The following is a 19,076-nucleotide window of genomic DNA, read 5'->3' on the forward strand; positions in this document are numbered from 1 at the left end:
TTGGACCCCTGAGCAACAGTCCAGTGCTGCTTCTCTGTAGCCCAGGTCAGGCACTTCTGCCGCTGTTTCTGGTTCAAAAGTGGCTTGACCTGGGGAATGCGGCACCTGTAGCCCATTTCCTGCACACGCCTGTGCACGGTGGCTCTGGATGTTTCTACTCCAGACTCAGTCCACAATCTTCCTCAGGGTCCGGTCACCTCTTCTCGTTGTGCAGCGTTTTTTGCCACACTTTTTCCTTCCCACAGACTTCCCACTGAGGTGCCTTGATACAGCACTCTGGGAACAGCATATTCATTCAGAAATTTCTTTCTGTGTCTTACCCTCTCGCTTGAGGGTGTCAATGATGGCCTTCTGGACAGCAGTCTTACCCATGATTGCGTTTTTGAGTAATGAACCAGGCTGGGAGTTTTTAAAAGCCTCAGGAATCTTTTGCAGGTGTTTAGAGTTAATTAGTTGATTCAGATGATTAGGTTAATAGCTCGTTTAGAGAACCTTTTCATGATATGCTAATTTTTTGAGATAGGAATTTTGGGTTTTCATGAGCTGTATGCCAAAATCATCAGTATTAAAACAATAAAAGACCTGAAATATTTCAGTTGGTGTGCAATGAATCTAAAATATATGAAAGTTTAATTTTTATCATTACATTATGGAAAATAATGAACTTTTATCACAATATGCTGATTTTTTGAGAAGGACCTGTAAATGTTACATTAAATCAGTTAAAATTATCCATGTTATCCCCATGAATGAAAGTTAGAAATCTGGGTCTTTTATAAAGTGAATTTTACATCAAATGCTGTTTTTTTTTTGTAAAAAGCCTATTTAAATAAATATTTATTTATTTATTTATAGAAATTTAAAATATATCATAAATCCTCCAAAAACTGCACAAATGTTGAGTAAAAACATTTAACAAACAGAGTAAAATTACATTTGTAAAAAAAAAAAACTATTATCTTGTTACAAAATTAAATGTTATTGTCTCAGGTCTCTGGAGACCCCAAAAAACACGAGTGTGGACAGTAAACGACGACCATCAGAGGGTTAACTAACTGTGTTTTATATTTACAAATTATTTGCAGAACTTCAGAGCTTCATAACTTCCTAATAAAAAAAAGCAAACCCTCTTTGTTTGGATTCAGTGTTTAAGATTTATTAATAACTCTGTTCCTGAGCCGTACGACCCAAAGGTTAGCTTGTGTACAGCACGCTTTATGAAGCTGCAGTGCATTTTCTCCCAGCTTCCTGTGTAGTTACACAGTTACACCTTTATTTTGCAATATTCGGCAAAGGCAATAACAAAACACTGTCTAATCATCATGTTCAACCAACAGAGCTCAATAAAGGCTGGACAAACCACCAGCATAGACAATAACCTGTCTATTTCATTCAAGTTAGTCAGCAGTGCAGACAGTTCACCCGAAAATATAGGCTAAAAGTAAAAGAAATTCAAATAATGAAAACTCTCAGCAGAGCATGGTTTTGAAATAAATAACAACACACTCCCTAATTTCTGTTAAATCAACCATATACAATGCAATCAGCCTGGTGGAAATTAAGCTTTTGTGCCAAAAAAATAGCAATTCATTTAAACAATGTAGCCCATAAGGACACACAGCTATACACAACACACCACTAAGTTAAATCACTTCACGGTTAAACAACAGGGCCTACCTTTGTTGTTTTCATTCTACAAAACAAGACGCAAGCACCTGGTTTTAGTGTTGAAAAACAGAAATGATCTCATCATAGTCCAAAGAGTCACAGAGTTCTTTTTCAAAGGACAAAAGGCACAGGTTATTGAGGCGGGTAGTACTCATGGATGCTCTGAGGTCTGTTTTTATCCTACCTGCAGTGGAGAACAGTCTCTCAACACTACAAGAAGTCATGGGAAGGGTGATGATGACTTGAAGTAGTTTGTTGAGGTTTGGAAATATGTCAGGAGCACAAATGTCCAATACTTCCATGAGGGACGGAAATTCCAGGCTATTGGCTACTTTCCGACGCAGTTGCTCAATGAATACTGTTAGTTCAGCATCCTCAACCAATATATGAAAGTGATCACACGGGGCCCGCAGAGAATCCTTCTCTGCAAAAGTCTTAGACTGTGAGAAAAAAGTCGCTGCTGCCCTCATTATTCCATACTGATCCTCTTGGAAACTATTGTCCAGCTCTGTCAGCTGTCTGTCAAGGATGTCGTTCCATATATGTCTTAGGTCATCATCATTTCTCACACTTGTTGCTTTCCCCAAACTAGTTGTAACCACTGATCCTGCAAGCCTTGCAGGGACTTTTCTCACTCTGGTCCGAGGTGTGATGTCCCAGCTCGTGATTTCATTTTTCTGCATCAACTCTTCCGTTAGCTTCATTACTTGCTCAAAATCACACACTGAATTGTCTCTAAACCGGGCAAAGCTCTCTTTTAGTCCCTCAATTAGCTTGATGCACTCAGGAACTGACAATGTTGGGCTTTGTAAACCTTGTGTGGCAAAATCGCTTGTCTGAAATAATTTTCCAAATGTGACGAGTAAAAATAAGAACTTTTTTGTTTGTATTTGTTGCAGCAGGGACTGCGCCTCAACCTTCGACTGGCCGCTGCTTACCGCATACTCAGCAAGCACTTTTAATATTACGTCGAGTAACGTCAGTACTTTGCTCACTGCTCCGGATTTGGAGCTCCAGCGTGTGTCTGTGGATCGCTCAAGTTCCAAGCACCGGCGTCCTGGATGAAGCTCCTTTTGCGCTGCCACAAACTTTGCATGTCTGCTGCTGCCTGTCATGAAACTGTGAATATTGTTGAGTGTATCAAAAAATGTGCTGACGTGCCCAGACACCTTTGATGTTGCAAAGAGTACCAGATTCAATCGGTGAGAATTGCAGTGGACATACAACGCTTGAGGAAAAGTTAGTTTCAAAATCACATGCACTCCTCCCTTGTTTCCTGACATAACAGAGGCTCCGTCGAAACCGAAGCCAACACACAGAGATGGGTCAAGTTGCAGTGGTTCAATCACCTGTAGTATCTTTTCTGAAATACCACTTGTGCTCAGGTCACTTGTGTCCATGAACTCGATTGCCCGTTCTTTTATTTTCCCTGCGTGAACAAATCTCACACAAACCGCCACCAGTTCACAGTTTGACTCATCCTTGTATTCATCTGCCATAAGAGCATAATAGGTGTTTCACAGACTTCTGCTTTGATTTTACGCAACAGCAATGAGGCTGTGGACTCCAGCAGGTCATTTTGTATATCTGGGCTCATCAAAGTTCCGTTTCAGGGCAGCTGCTCTAGACGATCTCGGATCCGTGGATCATATTTGCACATGAACAGTTCTATATAGTTTCCTTTATATAGTTTCCGGGGGAAGTCGTGGCCTAATGGTTAGAGGGTTGGACTCCCAATCGAAGGGTTGTGGGTTCTAGTCTCGGGCCGGACAGAATTGTGGGTGGGGGGAGTGCATGAACAGTTCTCTCTCCACCTTCAATACCACGACTTAGGTGCCCTTGAGCAAGGCATTCCCCGGGCGCCGCAGCATAAATGGCTGCCCACTGCTCCGGGTGTGTGCTCACAGTGTGTGTGTGTGTGTTCACTGCTCTGTGTGTGTGCGCATTTCGGATGGGTTAAATGCAGAGCACAAATTCTGAGTATGGGTCACCATACTTGGCTGAATGTCACTTCACTTTCACTTTCACTTTTCACTTTATTGAAAGCATCTTCATTTTCTCTGTGTCCACGTAGGGGGATGTCCTGCTTGGCACAAAACAGCACAATGTCTAAAACAACTTTTAGATGGTCCCGATTCCTTTCAATAAATGAATAGTCCATGGAATCACGGTTCATTTGATTTAACACATTTCCCCGACCTGCAGTTTGGTTGCCCCTGTAGCCTTGAAATTTATCCAGTGAAACGGAGTGGGGTTTGCTCATCTGGTGTTTTTCACATGCCTGCCACAGGTGCTTCCAGTCCACAAACCCCTCTCTCGCAAATGGGCTGTCAGCTCCGCTGGGAAAATGTCCGCACATTTTACAGAAAATCGCGTCCTTAATTACACTGTACTCCAACCAAGAAAAATGTCCATACCACTTTGATGAGAAGCTCCTTGATTTTCCATTTTTGAAAGTGCAGGGAAATACCTTCAGATTGGGTTGTGAAGGTGGTTCATCTATTGCCGTTAGATCGGCGGGTAAACCCGCGTCAGGCTGACCGGGAGAGAGCACTGGCACTGCCACCAGGGAGCAAGCGGCGGCCGCCACCAGCACCTGACTAGCCTTCTTGTGGGTTAATGAGTCTGAAGAACTGGGCTGGGTGGACTCGACAGATGAAGGCAGTGGCGTGTCTTCTTCCTCAACTCTTTTTTATTTATATAAAACATTAAAGAAACTTGTTTAGCCATTATTATGGCGATGTTAATACATTGGCTAAAGGCCGCCAGAGCCCGCCGCTCAGAGAGTCTTCCTGTCGCCCTAGCAACCATAGCAACCAATAAGGCCTAGGTTCAGGAGGGACGCTTTCTACAACTTGCTTCAACAATTCCATTTTATTCGGAAAACAAATTAAACACACACACACACCAGTCAACAATAAATCAGGTTTATATTAATATATTTTCTTAAATACATTTGAATAATAAAAATAAACTAAAAATGTATTTTAATCAAACTTGCCTGGGCGGGCCAGTGAGTAATGTGGGCAGGCCAGTGCCGCCCTGGCCCATTACTGGCTACACACCTGAAGCGATGTGCTCGGCTCCGAAGCGGAAGCTTGAATGCGAGTTGCTTGCGCTGCTCCTTATATACCCACACAGCGGGGCGGTGCTCGCGATGCGAATCCCTCAGACCAAGGTACATTGTGTACCATTGGCTCGTTTTGTTACCACTCGAGATCCCATTCGTCAGTCTCTTTCTGACGTAACGTAGAACGTGACTGACTGAAAGGGAACCACATACACCCAACCATGTGTTGTTTATAAAGGGATGTGCCTTGGAGGCAGAGTCTCTTTTAGAAATAATGATGGAAGGGGAAGAAGAGGTCTGTGAAGCAGACGATGTGAACACAGCTCCACACTTCATGTTCAACACTGAATATGAGACACCCTGACATTCATTGAAAACTGTTTAATGTATCACAATGTCAAAACCAATATGCCACCTACTTTTTATTTATTTTTTATTTTTTTTTGTATTTTTGATTAAATGAATGTATATGTATATAAATGCATGATATTGATGGTTGTTTATTTATTTAATTATGTGTTTGTTGGTTTGTTTGTAATATATATTTATGTATTAAACATTTTATAGACAGTCATGGTTTTCTGTGTATCTAGTCAAATTATATTAGTAATGTATAATATTAATAATTATGATAATAATAATGCTGCTATCTAGAAAAAGGTTCAAAAAGGGAACTGATGAGGGTCATTAATCCACCTTTAAGTGAAGTTTCCAATTAAAACCTTTTCAAAAGGCTCAAAAATGAACCTTTAAGGTTCCCCCACAGTTGCAATCTCCAGGAACCTCAAAAGGTTAATATTTGAACCTCCTAAGAGTGTACATTCAGTACTGTACATTACTCTATATGCTGGGGAGAAATATGAACTAATCGAAGCAAATATGAATTAATTGAAGACTGTAACTGTAAGCAGATAACCAGGTCCTGTAATGATTGGGCTAAATCAAGAAAACTTACCACGAATATCCTGATAACGATGATGATTGATGATGATGATGATGATGATAATGATATCATTTGTCTGTGCTAAGAAGCGTAAATAAAAACTTCAGAAGCGTAAACAAACTTCAGAAGCGTAAATTAAAACTCTGGAAGCAAATTTGTAACTACAGATCAGTGAATGAAAGAGGAGAAAACAGTTGCAAAACATGCAGTGTATCATAAACAAAATGTATTTATTTTTTTTTTGTTTCAAGGACATTTTATTTGGTTTCAATTCCTATTTTCACAAGTTTCTTGAAAAATTATGTTCATTTTAATTGGCACAAAGGTAATTCCATAGTCCCCCAGCATCCAGTGTGAATGAAATTGAAATTAAATGTGTTTATAGCACTAATAACCAATCCATGCTATTTTGGGTATTTAATTTTTTTTTAAGCATTGGTTCAGGCACCTGTATCGTAAAAAAGACCCAAATGACAGCCAACCCTACTCATGCTTCGTGTAATTCATATGCAATGCAATGATATGTAGCACTTTATTTACCTCAGGCAAGTCATCAGTGTTCACAGCTCGTATAGTTCACTAGAGAAATGAAGTCTAGAAAATAGCATTTTGAGAAATATTAGACTATAAATACTCATTATATTTTACTAACTGTTATAAAACAAGTTATGACAGCTACTGTGAAATTGAATATAGGTCTATTTCAACAACAAATGGAAATTGTATAATTTAGAAGTTAATTTAAAAACTGCATTATGTGCAATTTACATGTTTGCATATATCTTTTAAGTTGAATGTTTTTATGTTTAAAAAAAAAAAAATTACATTTAAGTTATGGCTCTGTTGTTAATTGTAACCTCATAGTAATGTAAAAGAGCTATTGTCAGTCTGTTCTGATGCATCAACACAGTTTCAATGATGATCCATAACAAACAGTAAACCCAGGATAGACCGTCTGAGTGAATGTGGTCTGGACTGTGTGGATGAGGCTCATTGTGTCAGAGATGTTGTAGAAGGACAGAGTTCCTGCACTGTGATCTACATACACTCCTATTCTACTGCTGATGGACTTCGCAGGGAGATCAGTCACTATGTTATTGTGTCTGAATGAGTATCTGGAGGGAGAGCAGATTAAACTCCAGGACTGATCATTAGATCCAAACAAACACTCAACACCCCGTCCCTTCCTGCTGATGCTCTTATATGACACTGCTATATACACATATTCACTCCACTGAATTTCCCAGTAACAGCGTCCACACACACTCTCTCTGCACAACACCTGAGAATTATATCCATCAAATCTGTCTGGATGATCAGGATACGGCTGGACTTTGCCAGTGAATGTAATCACTCTGTTGCTCTCAGACAGACAGATGCGTTCATTCACTGTGTTCAGATCCAGAGTGAGCTGATGGGAATCTGATGGAGAGTAAAATTAGAATAATCGAAACATTGGAATTATTCGGCAATTTTAAGTTGCATGTGTGACTATGTTGAATTTGTTTATTTCCTGCATGTAACACTTGGCTATTTCCAATATAGTTACAGTAATCCATGTACAGGAACATATAGTTGCCATGTGGCTACAATGTGATTCACAATTTCATTATCCTTTCTGAATTGGCTTCTAATTATTTAATTGGCAGATTTTTACCTGACATATAAATTGTTACATTTGATTTATTCTGATCTCTTCTGAAATCATTATTTCTAGTAGATTAAATTGCAGTTTGGTGTTTCCACAAATCTGTGGATGGATCATTCCAAAGTACTAATGAATGGAGCAGGGTGCACATCATTAGGAACCTTCAGATTTATGACTATCACCGACTAAGCAAGTTGCAGCTGTGTGACTAAAGGAAACTACACTTTTTATACGAGTGAGAATGTGGCAGCCAACTTAAAGGTATAGTTCACTTTTCATCCTCAGAGTAATTTCTATGTGGCACCAGGTCCATAATGAATGAATAATTGAAAGTATGGGGTATTAAAAATAATCAGATATTTAAATTAATACATAATATTTGTGATCAGTTTTTAATTAGAAATACAGTCTAAATTTAATGATCACTTGAAATTGGAGTCAGATTAAACAGGGAGCTAGACTAAAATTAAAACTAAATCCTGATAAATTAAATGAACTTTGCAGAAGCGCAAGTGAAAGACCTAAACATATTATACCTTCACCCACCAATTGAATTCCATCTTTGGGCCAATTGGGGTGGATCCTTACACAACCTACACCAACTCTAAACCTACCTGAACCTCAGAGAAAACATTCTTATATACATGTATAAATTCTTATATATCTAATATGTATGTTTCAACATTATTATATCTAACATTCTTATTAAAGAATGTTTCCACATTGTGTGTGTGTGTGTGTGTGTGTGTGTGTGTGTGTGTGTAAGAGAGAAAAGACCTACATTTCCTCAGTCCTGGTGTAATTCTAAAACTGCCTCCATGTTCCAACCTAGAAAGAGACAAATATAAGCCACTAGTGTTGTCACGGTACCAAGATTTCACTATTCGCTACCAATACCAGTAAAAATCCACGGTTCTCGGTACCAGTTTCGGTACCAAAACAAAACACAAAAACATGCTAAATAAAAAATTTGACTATAGTTTAATTTAATCCAAACTGTGTACATATTTAATTTTAAAGGGGTTTTGAATTTTAAATTTAGTTAGCAAAAAAATACAATAAGAAAAGCCCAGAACTGCTTTTCTGACTGATATGACACAAACAATGTTGACCATTTGTGCATTCTTTAGCACAAATATTTTAGATTCACAATTCATTAAAAAGCGTCTGGTGTGTAAAAATAGTAAATATCATTTTGCCATCCTGTTTTTTTCTCCTAATAAAAGTTATAGGAGCATTAAATAGTTAATAAAGAAACTAATTCTAATGCTCATTGTATTGGCGTTAGCCTCGCTTATGCTAACGATTAACTACTCTAATAACAGCGTTCATTTCAATACGACATTCAAATAAAAATATTTCATAGTAAGTATTCATAACAGAAGCGGTGTTTCCCACAGCGGCATATGTGAATTCATTCTCTGCCAGCAGGAGGTGCTTGTAGAGCAAGAGAGAGAGAGGTTTCCCAAGTAACGGCTGTAATCAAATCATAGATATAAACACTAGATGTCACCTTGGGGTTCTAAGCACGCATCAAAACCACCGCCATCTTGGAACAGGGGTCTTGTCATAGGAAGTAGCTAGGTAACGCTGCTATCTCCGCCTGTACTTTGAATTCATGGACGATGCTGGACTTTAGTGCTGCGTATGGATGTTCAAATGAAAGAAATCTAAAAACCAGACAGCAAGGGATTACATTTCACAAGTGAGAATGTGTTTTATGATATTGAATGTTACGAAATTTTATTTCTGGTTACGTTGGTTTGCGTCAGTCCTTGGTTAATGACCGCTACTAATCCATGCTAGTTACTCATTAGTTTTTGAAAAAAACTGACAATGAACAGAATGTTTTATATCAATGTAATATGATCGTAAGATGTTGGAAATGTGGACTGTTGTTTTGGTCTCTGTTCAATAGTTTCTCCGACTGGCGCTGTGTGGCCGAGTTCAGTCTCCGTCTATTTCCAGCTAGCATGCTATGCTAACTTCAGTCACCATTCTTGGCGAACGGAGATGAGTCTTAAGTTAAAATGTCCACCTGAACAAGTTTATCCAAACATACTGGTTCTGGCTGTTTACCCCCGATTGTATCTGATGAGCTATGACGTGACGGGAAAAAACAGAAACGGTTTACAACAACAAAAAACCAGGAACAAACCTTTTCAGCCAGATTCCCTTATCTGTCAAACATATTTTATTAGATTGTCCTGGACTTAACACAAGCAGAATGCTCTTTTATGAAGTTACTTCACTTAAGAACATATTTAATGATATTATGCCTGAAAAGGTTTTGGATTTTTTTTTATCATATGTTAATTAAAAAAAGAAAATTATAATATGACTTGCTGTTTATATTTGTATTGTTTTTATTGTATTTATATGATATTTGTGTTTTTGTAATATAATTTTTGCCATGAAAATAGTTTTGATTGCTGACATGGCATTTAATAAAATAATCTGAATCTGAATCTGTCTGTAGATTCCCAATTGATAAACAGAGACGTCAGTCGTGGACAATAGCACTCAGGAGAGAGGGCTTCAAGCCAAAAGACCGCACCTTACTGTGCAGCTGTCATTTTCGGCCTGAAGATTTTGACAGGACTGGACAGACCATCCGTTTACGGCAAGGAGCGACCCCATCCATTTTTAACTTTACTGATCATCTTTCAAAAGTTTGTCACAGCAATTTTCTTAACACAACATTTTGTAATTGATTACGTGTTCCTATAAGCTCAAACAATTTCCCTTTTCTCCAGCAGCCTAGTTCATCCAGGTTAACCAGAACGTCAAACAAAGAAGCTCCACACCCATGGTCCAACACACCTGTCAGGGAGTTTGTAAGACCAGACCTCTTTGATCAGTCAGTCTTAGTAAGTGAAATGATTTAAACACCTTTGGATGCTTGGTGGATGTAACAGTGACATTATCAGAAGTTAGGATGCCTGATTGAAGTTACTGAGTTTGTAAATATTTTTCAGGATCATACGTATGCCTTTGACCCAGTTAAAGCAAAAGAGAAGTTGGCTGTGTCTCAGGAGAACGTGGAGAAGTTACGACGGGACTTGAGAAATGCGAAGGACAGGGAAAGAAGAAAAAAGAAGACAGTGGGCTCCTTGTTGGAGGATTTAAAAAATAACAAGATGCTGACGGAGGAACTGGAGCAAAAACTGAATTTCTACTCTGGTTGGCTGACTTGATTCTCCCTCTCTCTTTTGCATGTGTAGCATTTATAATTTTGTACAGGGCTCTAGAGTGCGACCAATTTTATCGGTACAACTACAATTTTTAACCTGCAGCTGTGTGCCACGCAGCAACAAGTTAAGTTTATTTGCTGTATTGCACCTCTCAAGTTTGTGTTGCTAACCTGCCTAGGCTATGGAACTTAGTTCATTTAGGCTTACTGTTCAGAAACAAGCTACACAACTGATTACAAAATTTTACATCAAATTTGGATGCACCTAAATAAAACAAGTTAGGCGCACCAGTGCAACCAATGCAAAAAGTTAGTCTGGAGCCCTTTTGTAGTAGTATGTCTCATCTCACACAGTTTGATTGCTGTCTCAATATTGTTACCTGATAAATGTTTTTCTGTTGGTCGTACAAAAAAATGCATATGATCAAGTTGTCTCTAAATCAATTTGAAATAGGTCTCTGTGAAACTATAATTTATTTATTATTATTTCCCTGAACTTTCCAGACCTTCCAGTTGAACTGTTCAAGCACGACCATGCCTTCACTCCTACTCAAAGGGAATTTGCTTTAACGCTGCATTTGACCAGATACACTTAGACCAGATACACAAAGGATTTTGCTTCTACACGCCTTGGAGGCACTTCATTAACGTGGCATCAAAGTTGTGTGTGTCACAATGGACGGACATATATCGAACATTAACATGTGTATGATGCTCGGGTGCCAGCTAAAGCTGAATCAGCCTCTCAAGACATATTTTGTCCACCCTTCTTCAGGGGAAAAAGTGTTTGTGATCATGGACCCTTGACATATGTTAAAATTGGCTAGGAACATGTTGCAAGCTTACAGCTCCATCGTCAGTCCCGCAGGAACAGTTAAATGGAAAAACATATCAGAATTGAATGATGTTCAGGAACACGAGGGTCTTCACGCAGCCAACAAAATCACCAGAAAACACATCAACTTTGAGGGGCAGAAGATGAAGGTGTCAGTGGCGGCCCACACACTGAGTCGATCGGTGGAGATGGCTCTTTGCGTCCTCATGGAAACTGGATGTCCGCAGTTTGAAGAATGTTCTCCTACGATCTAATTTCTTCAGTTAATTATTTTTTTTTTTAGTTGGAAATGAAATGTGCAAAAAGTATGACAATTGATTGATAATTGTTTTCTGAAAGTGGACATTTCTGCTCATGTCCTAAATCATCTGTGTCATCCATCCCTCAGCTGGTGGTTCAAGCACTTAATCCTTTCGAACAGTCTTTTCTCTCTGCCAATGCCTGTGGCATCAGGATGGTCTTTGCTCAGTCAACCTTTTCCCTTACTTAACAGCAGCTGATTCTTCCAGGCTACCACAAAAACACAGAGATGCCAGCCAGTCATGCCTCCTGACCTAAAGCCTGTTTTCCCCAATGCAGGGTTGCTATATTCTGTCATTCTCCTAAACAAGCAGCCAGAGGTGGGTAGTAACGAGTTACATTTACTTCGTTACATTTACTCAAGTACATTTTTTGGGTAACTATTACTTTTGGAGTATATTTAAAGATGGGTACTTTTACTCTTACTTATGTAAATTGTTAGTGGAAAAACTGTACTTTTACTTCGTTACTGTGGGTCACGCTCCTCTCGTTACTTTATCTTAATGCAATACAAGTTATAAATGCTTCAGTTTATTCCAAACGTGCCGTCTACTTTTCTCTGGGCAATAAGCGATGCTCATTCGCGAATGATTCATTCTTTTGAGTCAATTCTGTTCAAAAGCTTGATCAAACCAGTTGGCAAACAGGTGAATTGGTTCATGAATCAGTTTGAATGATTCGTTCAGTTCCCTGCCGCACGCGCTGAGCGTCTGAAGCGGTTCACTCAGAGCTGTAACAGAAAGTTTAAGAACATCAAGAGCAATGATGAAGATCTTTATTAGATGAACACAGCGTGTGCTGTCTACGGTTCAACAGGTATAACTTAGGCATCATTTGATTACAGTACCCGATACCACTATGACGTTACCAATTTGTTGTATGTGTAACTTATAAATTAAATACAATTTGTAATTTTTACATTAAATAAGCTGTCACAGAGTATAAAATGAATACCCTCCAAACCCGCGTTAGCTCTGTTCCAGGAGGAATGCTTTCGCCTAGACACAATTATTATTGATATTTCCACAATATTTAGGCCTACGCTTGCAGAAATATACATTTGTTTACATTTTGCAGAATAGATGGAAGAAGATCCGTCAATGTGCATTTGGTTCGTTATGTTCAGATTTTTGGTAACTTAGCCGTCATGTGAGGAGTTTTCACTCTTTTCCGTGTCAGAGGTTATTTATACATATATAATACATAATTAATATACTTTAAAATATAATTTATTTCAGTGATGGAAATCAGACTTTTCATCAGCTGTTTCTCCAGTTTTCAGAGTCATTTGATCCTTCAGAGATCATTCTAATATATTGATTTATTACGTTTTTGGGTACTCTACCCACCTCTGAAAGCAGCTAACATCTGCTCGGTCCTAACAGGTCTACCTTCTATAGTTCTTTGAACTGTAAATCATAACCAGCTGTAATGAGGAATATTTGTGTTAAAGGTGATTGACAGATTGTTCGACATTATGAACAGCAAAAACCCATGTGCGGGAGGCTTTAAGGCTCCACTAGGTTTCTGCAACTGGGAAGACATGTTAGGTTTTATGACTGAAGCCCGAGCTTACTTGACCAAGTTGAGGCTGAACGATGGCACTCCACTTCATCGCTCAAAGAGGTTTTTTTGTTAAGTTTAGTTTTTGTTCTCCACAAGTAAGGTAAATACCTTAAGAGTGTATCATTGTATACTTAAACTAATTAAAGATGCTATCAGCAAGTCTGAGCATTATGTAAAAGTAGAATCTAATAGTACCAGTTAGTGCAAGGGAAAATATATATTTATTATATGATTAATAATTAATTAATGCACTTTTTTATTATTAATATATATATTAATCTTAACATCAACCATCTCACTGGGTAATATAAACAGAGTAAATAAACTATTAATAGGATGTCAGTATTTAAGAAGAAAACATCTAAAATCTAGCTGCAAGCAGTATTGAGGTAGCCAAGCTTCTCATTGCCCCCAAAACATTAGCATACCAGGTATTTAACTTCACTTGCATTATAAGGAGTAAGAGAACAAGAGTTTTAGAGAGTAGCAATACAACCATAGAGTAGATGGAGAGTCTGGATTTTTTTTTTTTACAAACTATGGTCTTTGAAATGTCATGATCAAGTTCTTGGTTCATATCCTTTCCTTTGATGCTGTGTTTAAAAAATGTCCGCTTGCTGTTCCAGTGTTTTTTGATTCCTTTAGCGAAGTGTTTACTTGAAAAATATGTGGACTTCATTTCACAGAAAATTTTCGGTAATGTATTGAGGGGTTATTTCCATCATTCCACATCATAGGTCTACCGCATTGCTATCTTTCTCTTTCCTTCTGCTCAATGTTCTTGTGACTTTTTTTTTTAGAAATGTTCTCAACAAGGTCATGTTGCATCCATTGAACATGCACAGATAGGTGAGAAATTAAAGGGAAAACCTGGATAAATGAGTAAAGATATTACACATGCACTGCATTAGAGCTGCAAAGATTATCGATTAGTTTAAATTAATCGCCAACTATTTTGATAGTTTAGTCAGTTTGATAATTTTTTTTTAAGATTACGAAAAATCCTTTAATTCCAGCTTGTTCAAAGTGAATATTTTTTTTATCATCAAGTTATCATCGCACTCTCTGTCTGACTAAAGGGAGGAGTTTTTTTTGGGGCAGAGGTGTGGCAGAAGGCAGTCACTAAATAGACTCACTCTGACCTGACATTTGCATTTAGATAATTTTCCCTTTAATTTGTCTCACTTACCTTGTATGTCCCAGTTTAAATAATACAATGATATTTAACATATTTAGACCCTACACTGATTTAAGGGGGGGAGGAGGGTTCTGTATGAATGTGACTTTAGTACATACTTATTTAATGTGGCAAAAGTATTGCGGGACAGGAATAAAGAAAAGACTGAACGGTCTTTGGCACATCAACTATCTAACTTCCACATTATGTTCCTCTCAAATTTGTGATTTGCTTCCACCTGCAAATTGCTTCGTGTATCATATTTAATAAACCAATACAATTTAAATGTTTAAATTAACATGTATAGTCGCACCATTGTAGCAATTTTGCATGCAGTAGGCTAAAGTAAGTAGCGATAGTTCATTCGAAGTTTACTCAAGTGGAAGAATGTGACTAATAAACTTAGGCCTACTAGCACTATGCATTATATTTTGAAAAAGTAGATTATCTTAATATAAAAACCTTACATTTTCTCTGGACTCAATGATAAATACATGTCTGACCGTTGGAACGAACCAAAAAAATATATAACTAAAAATCACATTCATGACGATTTATGGTGATTTTATTTCCATTAGACCTTTGCCTACATTGACGCTGATGCATTAAAGAGGAAGGGCTCCCCTGTTCCAAGATGGCGGCTCTAATGATGCATTCGTTCCAATGACCTGCTGTAGCCAAGGCGACATCTAGTGTATATGTTTATGTAATATAAGCGCTGAGCCTGCGCTCACAAACACTGCTCAGGCATTACAGGCAAGATTAAATGAAAATGACGTCCATAATTTTCTGAAGACAGTCGGTTTTCTAAAGAAATACAGTGATATAAAAACCACCCACACCGGTTTTAGACTTTAACATGTGCTGTGCTCCTGTTTATTCAACGAAGTTAAAGCCTTTTAGAACATCTGTTTGTTGCGGTCAGTTCTGATGTTTCCCAGTGTATGGGAAACACTGTGAAACATACCTGCTTGAACTCTTTAATTTGATCTTGGTGTCTGCCTTTAAAGTGTTTTGTTAGTTTGGTGTGTTTCCTCCTTTTGAGGTCGCCTCATCTCAGTACTTTGTGAAGAGAATGCATCTGCGAACCTTTCGGATAGTGCACCAAGAACCGGGTCGACCACAAGTACTGGTACCATAACATTTTCGTTTTTTTAGTACCGACTTAAAAAATAATGTGTTCGAACAGTTTAAAATCGTAAAACTCTCTCTCAAAAAAAAAAAAAATCACAGTTTCTTCTACAAAAGCTTAATTTTAGACAAGCAGCTTACTTCACACAATCACACAAATGCAAACTCCTACAATTCGTAAAGTACTGTATGTGTACATATCATCTTCTAATGTAACTTAGATCACCCAGCTGAGATTAGCAGTATTCTTGATCTTGAGTAAAACCCTGTTACTGCCAAACATACTTGAGTATCTTCAGTATATAGTTTGGATCCTCCAGTTTGTGGTTGAGCAGCTGGACTCCTGCTGGTCCTGGGTGATTGTAACTCAGATCCAGCTCTCTCAGGTGTGAGGGGTTTGAACTCAGAGCTGAAGACAAATAACCACAGCCTTCCTCTGTCACCATACAGCCTGACAACCTACAGATGGATAGAACGTGCACACACATACACACAAAAGTCAAATAATCTACAAAACAGGAGATTAAGACATTTATACATTATAGTGCTAAAATAAGGAAAACTACTCTTGTTGAACCATTAATGTGCCACTAAATCTAAAAACTACCCCTAGTGTCTTTCAGTTATTACAACAGTGCTGTTTATTAATTATAATTGTTTCAGATAGATGTTCTTGCAGCAGCAACAGTGTATATATAGTGAATGTTATGTATTTTAACATGGAAGTTTTTTAAGGCACAAACTGATTAATTAAAATCATACAGAGTCATAGTTAATATCCCATAATATGGGCTGAAGTTAGGAATCAGAAAAATTTTAACAAAGATAATTAAATACTGTAACAAATGTATTGTTCATTGATCATTCAAGTTAGTTAATACATTAAATAACATGAACTAATACAACCTTATTGTAAAGTATTACCATAATTTTAAATAAATGTTAAATAAGTGCAAGTACTGCCACCAGAAATAGACATACATTCTTTGAACAGTCTGTTAAATGTAACCATTTCAGAGCATTTATTATATCAAAGATAAAATCTTCAAACCTCAGTATCTGCAGCTGACAGGTTGGACTCTTCAGTCCATCAGAAAGAAGCTTCACTCCAGAATCCTGCAGGTCATTGTTACTCAGGTCAAGCTCTGTTAGGACACAGTTTGAGGTTTGTAGGGCTGATGACACAGTTTTACAGCTCTTATCAGTGAGATTACAGCCTGAAAGTCTGAAAGAGAGTAAAACACATGAGAACTAAATTCATAACCTCATTCTTCAACTGTACTTTAATGATATCATCTTAATTATTGACATTAAAATGAAATCGTTACATGTCTAAACACTCACAGAGCTTTTCTGCAGTTGATCACAGCTGGTATCAGTCTTCTTCGCCCCTCATATGATGCATTGTATTTCATGGGGTTCAGCTCATCCAGCGGCTCCTCTGACATCTGAAGCATGTAGGAAATTGTTGAGCAGTGAGCAGGAGAGAGTTTCTTCTCTGAGTGTTTGTCTGATTTTACAAACTCCTGAATCTCTCTGGACAGACTCTGATCTTTCACTTCCAGCAGACAGAGGAACAGATTGATAGATTGACCAGCTGAGAGATGATAAATATCATTTGGATCTTTGATCTTCTCTTTAATGTACCGTGTGGTTTCTCTGATGGTCTCTGAGCTGTTCTCTGTGTGTGTCAGTAGATCCTGTAAGAGTCTCTGATTCGACTCCAGTGAGACGCCCAGCAGGAACCGCAGGAACAGATCCAGACGTCCATTCTTGCTCTCAAGGGCTTGATCTACTGCTCCTTTATGTAAATTGTGCACTGAAAAAAATACCTTAAGGGTCTCCATTATGCTGTTAAAATAGCAGTAAAATACATGGAAAGCAGCAAGAAACTCCTGAACACTCAGATGAATGAAGCTGTAGACTTTCCTCTGATGAATCACAGATTCCTCCTTAAAGATCTCAGTGCAAATCCCAGAATACACTGAGGCGTCAGTGATGTCTATGCCGCTCTCAGTCAGGTCCTCCTCATAGAACATCACATTGCCCTTCATCAGCTGTTTGAAAGCCACTTCAGCAAGTTTCACAATCACTTCTCTGTTGGACGGCAGGAGTTTCTCTGGATCTCTCTCTTCATACTTCTGCTTCCTCATGTTGATCTGAATCAGCAGGAAGTGGATGTACATTTCAGTCAGAGTTTGAGGGATTTCTGCTCTCAGATCTTCTTCCAGGAGCTTCTGAAGCACAGTGGATGAGATCCAACAGAAGATGGGGATGTGGCACATGATGTGGAGGCTTCTTGTTCTTCTGATGTGTGAGATGATTCTGCTGGCTTGATGCTCATCACTGATTCTCTTCCTGAAATATTCCTCCTTCTGAGGCTCAGTGAATCCCTGAATCTCTGTCAGACGGTGAATGTATTCGGAGGGGATCTGATTGGCTGCTGCTGGTCTTGAGGTGATCCAGATGAGAGCAGAGGGAAGCAGCTCTCCTCTGATGAGGTTTGACATCAACACAGCCACTGATGAAGTCTCAGTCACATCACAAACTCTCTGAGCGTCTGAAAACATCAGTGTGATTCTGCTTTCATCCAGACCATCAAAGATGAACACAACTTTACACTCCTCATAAATCTGTGAGTCCAGATCTTGAAGTTCAGGATGAAAGTCCAGCAGAAGTCTGTGAAGACTGTACTGAGGATCTCTGATCAAGTTCAGCTCTCGAAAAGGAAGCACAAACATGAAATCTACATCCTGATTGGCTTTTCCCTCGGCCCAGTCCAGAATGAACTTCTGCACAGAGACGGTTTTTCCGATTCCAGCGATGCCTTTAGTAAGAACAGTCTTGATCTGCTCTTTCTCCTCACATCCTGCTTCAGCGGAGGCTTTAAAGATGTCATTGCAGTAGATTGGAGTGTCTTGTGAGTGTTGCCTTCTGGCTGATTTCTCCATCTGTAAAACCTCATGTTCTTCATTCACTCCTTCTCTCTCTCCCTCTATGATGTAGACCTGTGTGTAGATCCTGTTCAGGAGGGTTTCATTCTCTTGCAGTTTGGTTCCCTCAAACAATTTCTCATATTTGTTCTTCATGCTGGTTTTGTGTTGGTTTTTGACTCTATGCAGGTCTCCAGTCTTTAGTGTGTGGGTCTGAAGGACTGCTTCAGTTTTATCATGCCTAATGTGGGTCTGATAGTGGGATGTAGAGGACGCCACAGATCTGATTAGCTTACGTGTCTCCTTCCTGCTTTAAAAAAGATGACAGCAACAAAACAGACAATGTTAGTAATTACAATAACCATGGGAGACCATCAGAAATATATCAGATACAATTTTTAAGTCTCTCCTTATGTTGCACCCCTGTGAAGTGTTTTCACATTTTAGATTATATTTAATGTTAAATTTGTTAAATGATAATTCCTCTGAGACACACAATTGTAAATTAGTAAATGTTTATACTAACAGAGGGTCAGAGGCCACTGGTCCATCACTGAATACAATGGGAGGATCCATGGATTTGTTACTCTTCACAGAAACATTACTGGTATC

At 38.5% G+C, this 19,076-nt stretch overlaps 1 protein-coding gene across 1 annotated transcript; it reads right to left on the reverse strand.

Annotated features, from left to right (window-relative positions):
- Positions 1-6,582: 6,582 nt before the first annotated feature.
- On the reverse strand, positions 6,583-18,650 carry LOC113085512 (NLR family CARD domain-containing protein 3-like). Its single transcript, XM_026255172.1, has 5 exons — positions 16,876-18,650; positions 16,583-16,756; positions 15,817-15,990; positions 8,111-8,157; positions 6,583-7,103 (listed from the first exon to the last, which is right to left on the reverse strand). The coding sequence occupies exons 1-5, from the start codon at positions 18,618-18,620 to the stop codon at positions 6,583-6,585; spliced, it is 2,661 nt and encodes an 886-aa protein (XP_026110957.1). The 5' UTR covers positions 18,621-18,650.
- Positions 18,651-19,076: the final 426 nt, after the last annotated feature.

Source organism: Carassius auratus, unplaced genomic scaffold, assembly GCF_003368295.1.
Source record: "Carassius auratus strain Wakin unplaced genomic scaffold, ASM336829v1 scaf_tig00041713, whole genome shotgun sequence".
Taxonomy (NCBI): domain Eukaryota; kingdom Metazoa; phylum Chordata; class Actinopteri; order Cypriniformes; family Cyprinidae; genus Carassius; species Carassius auratus.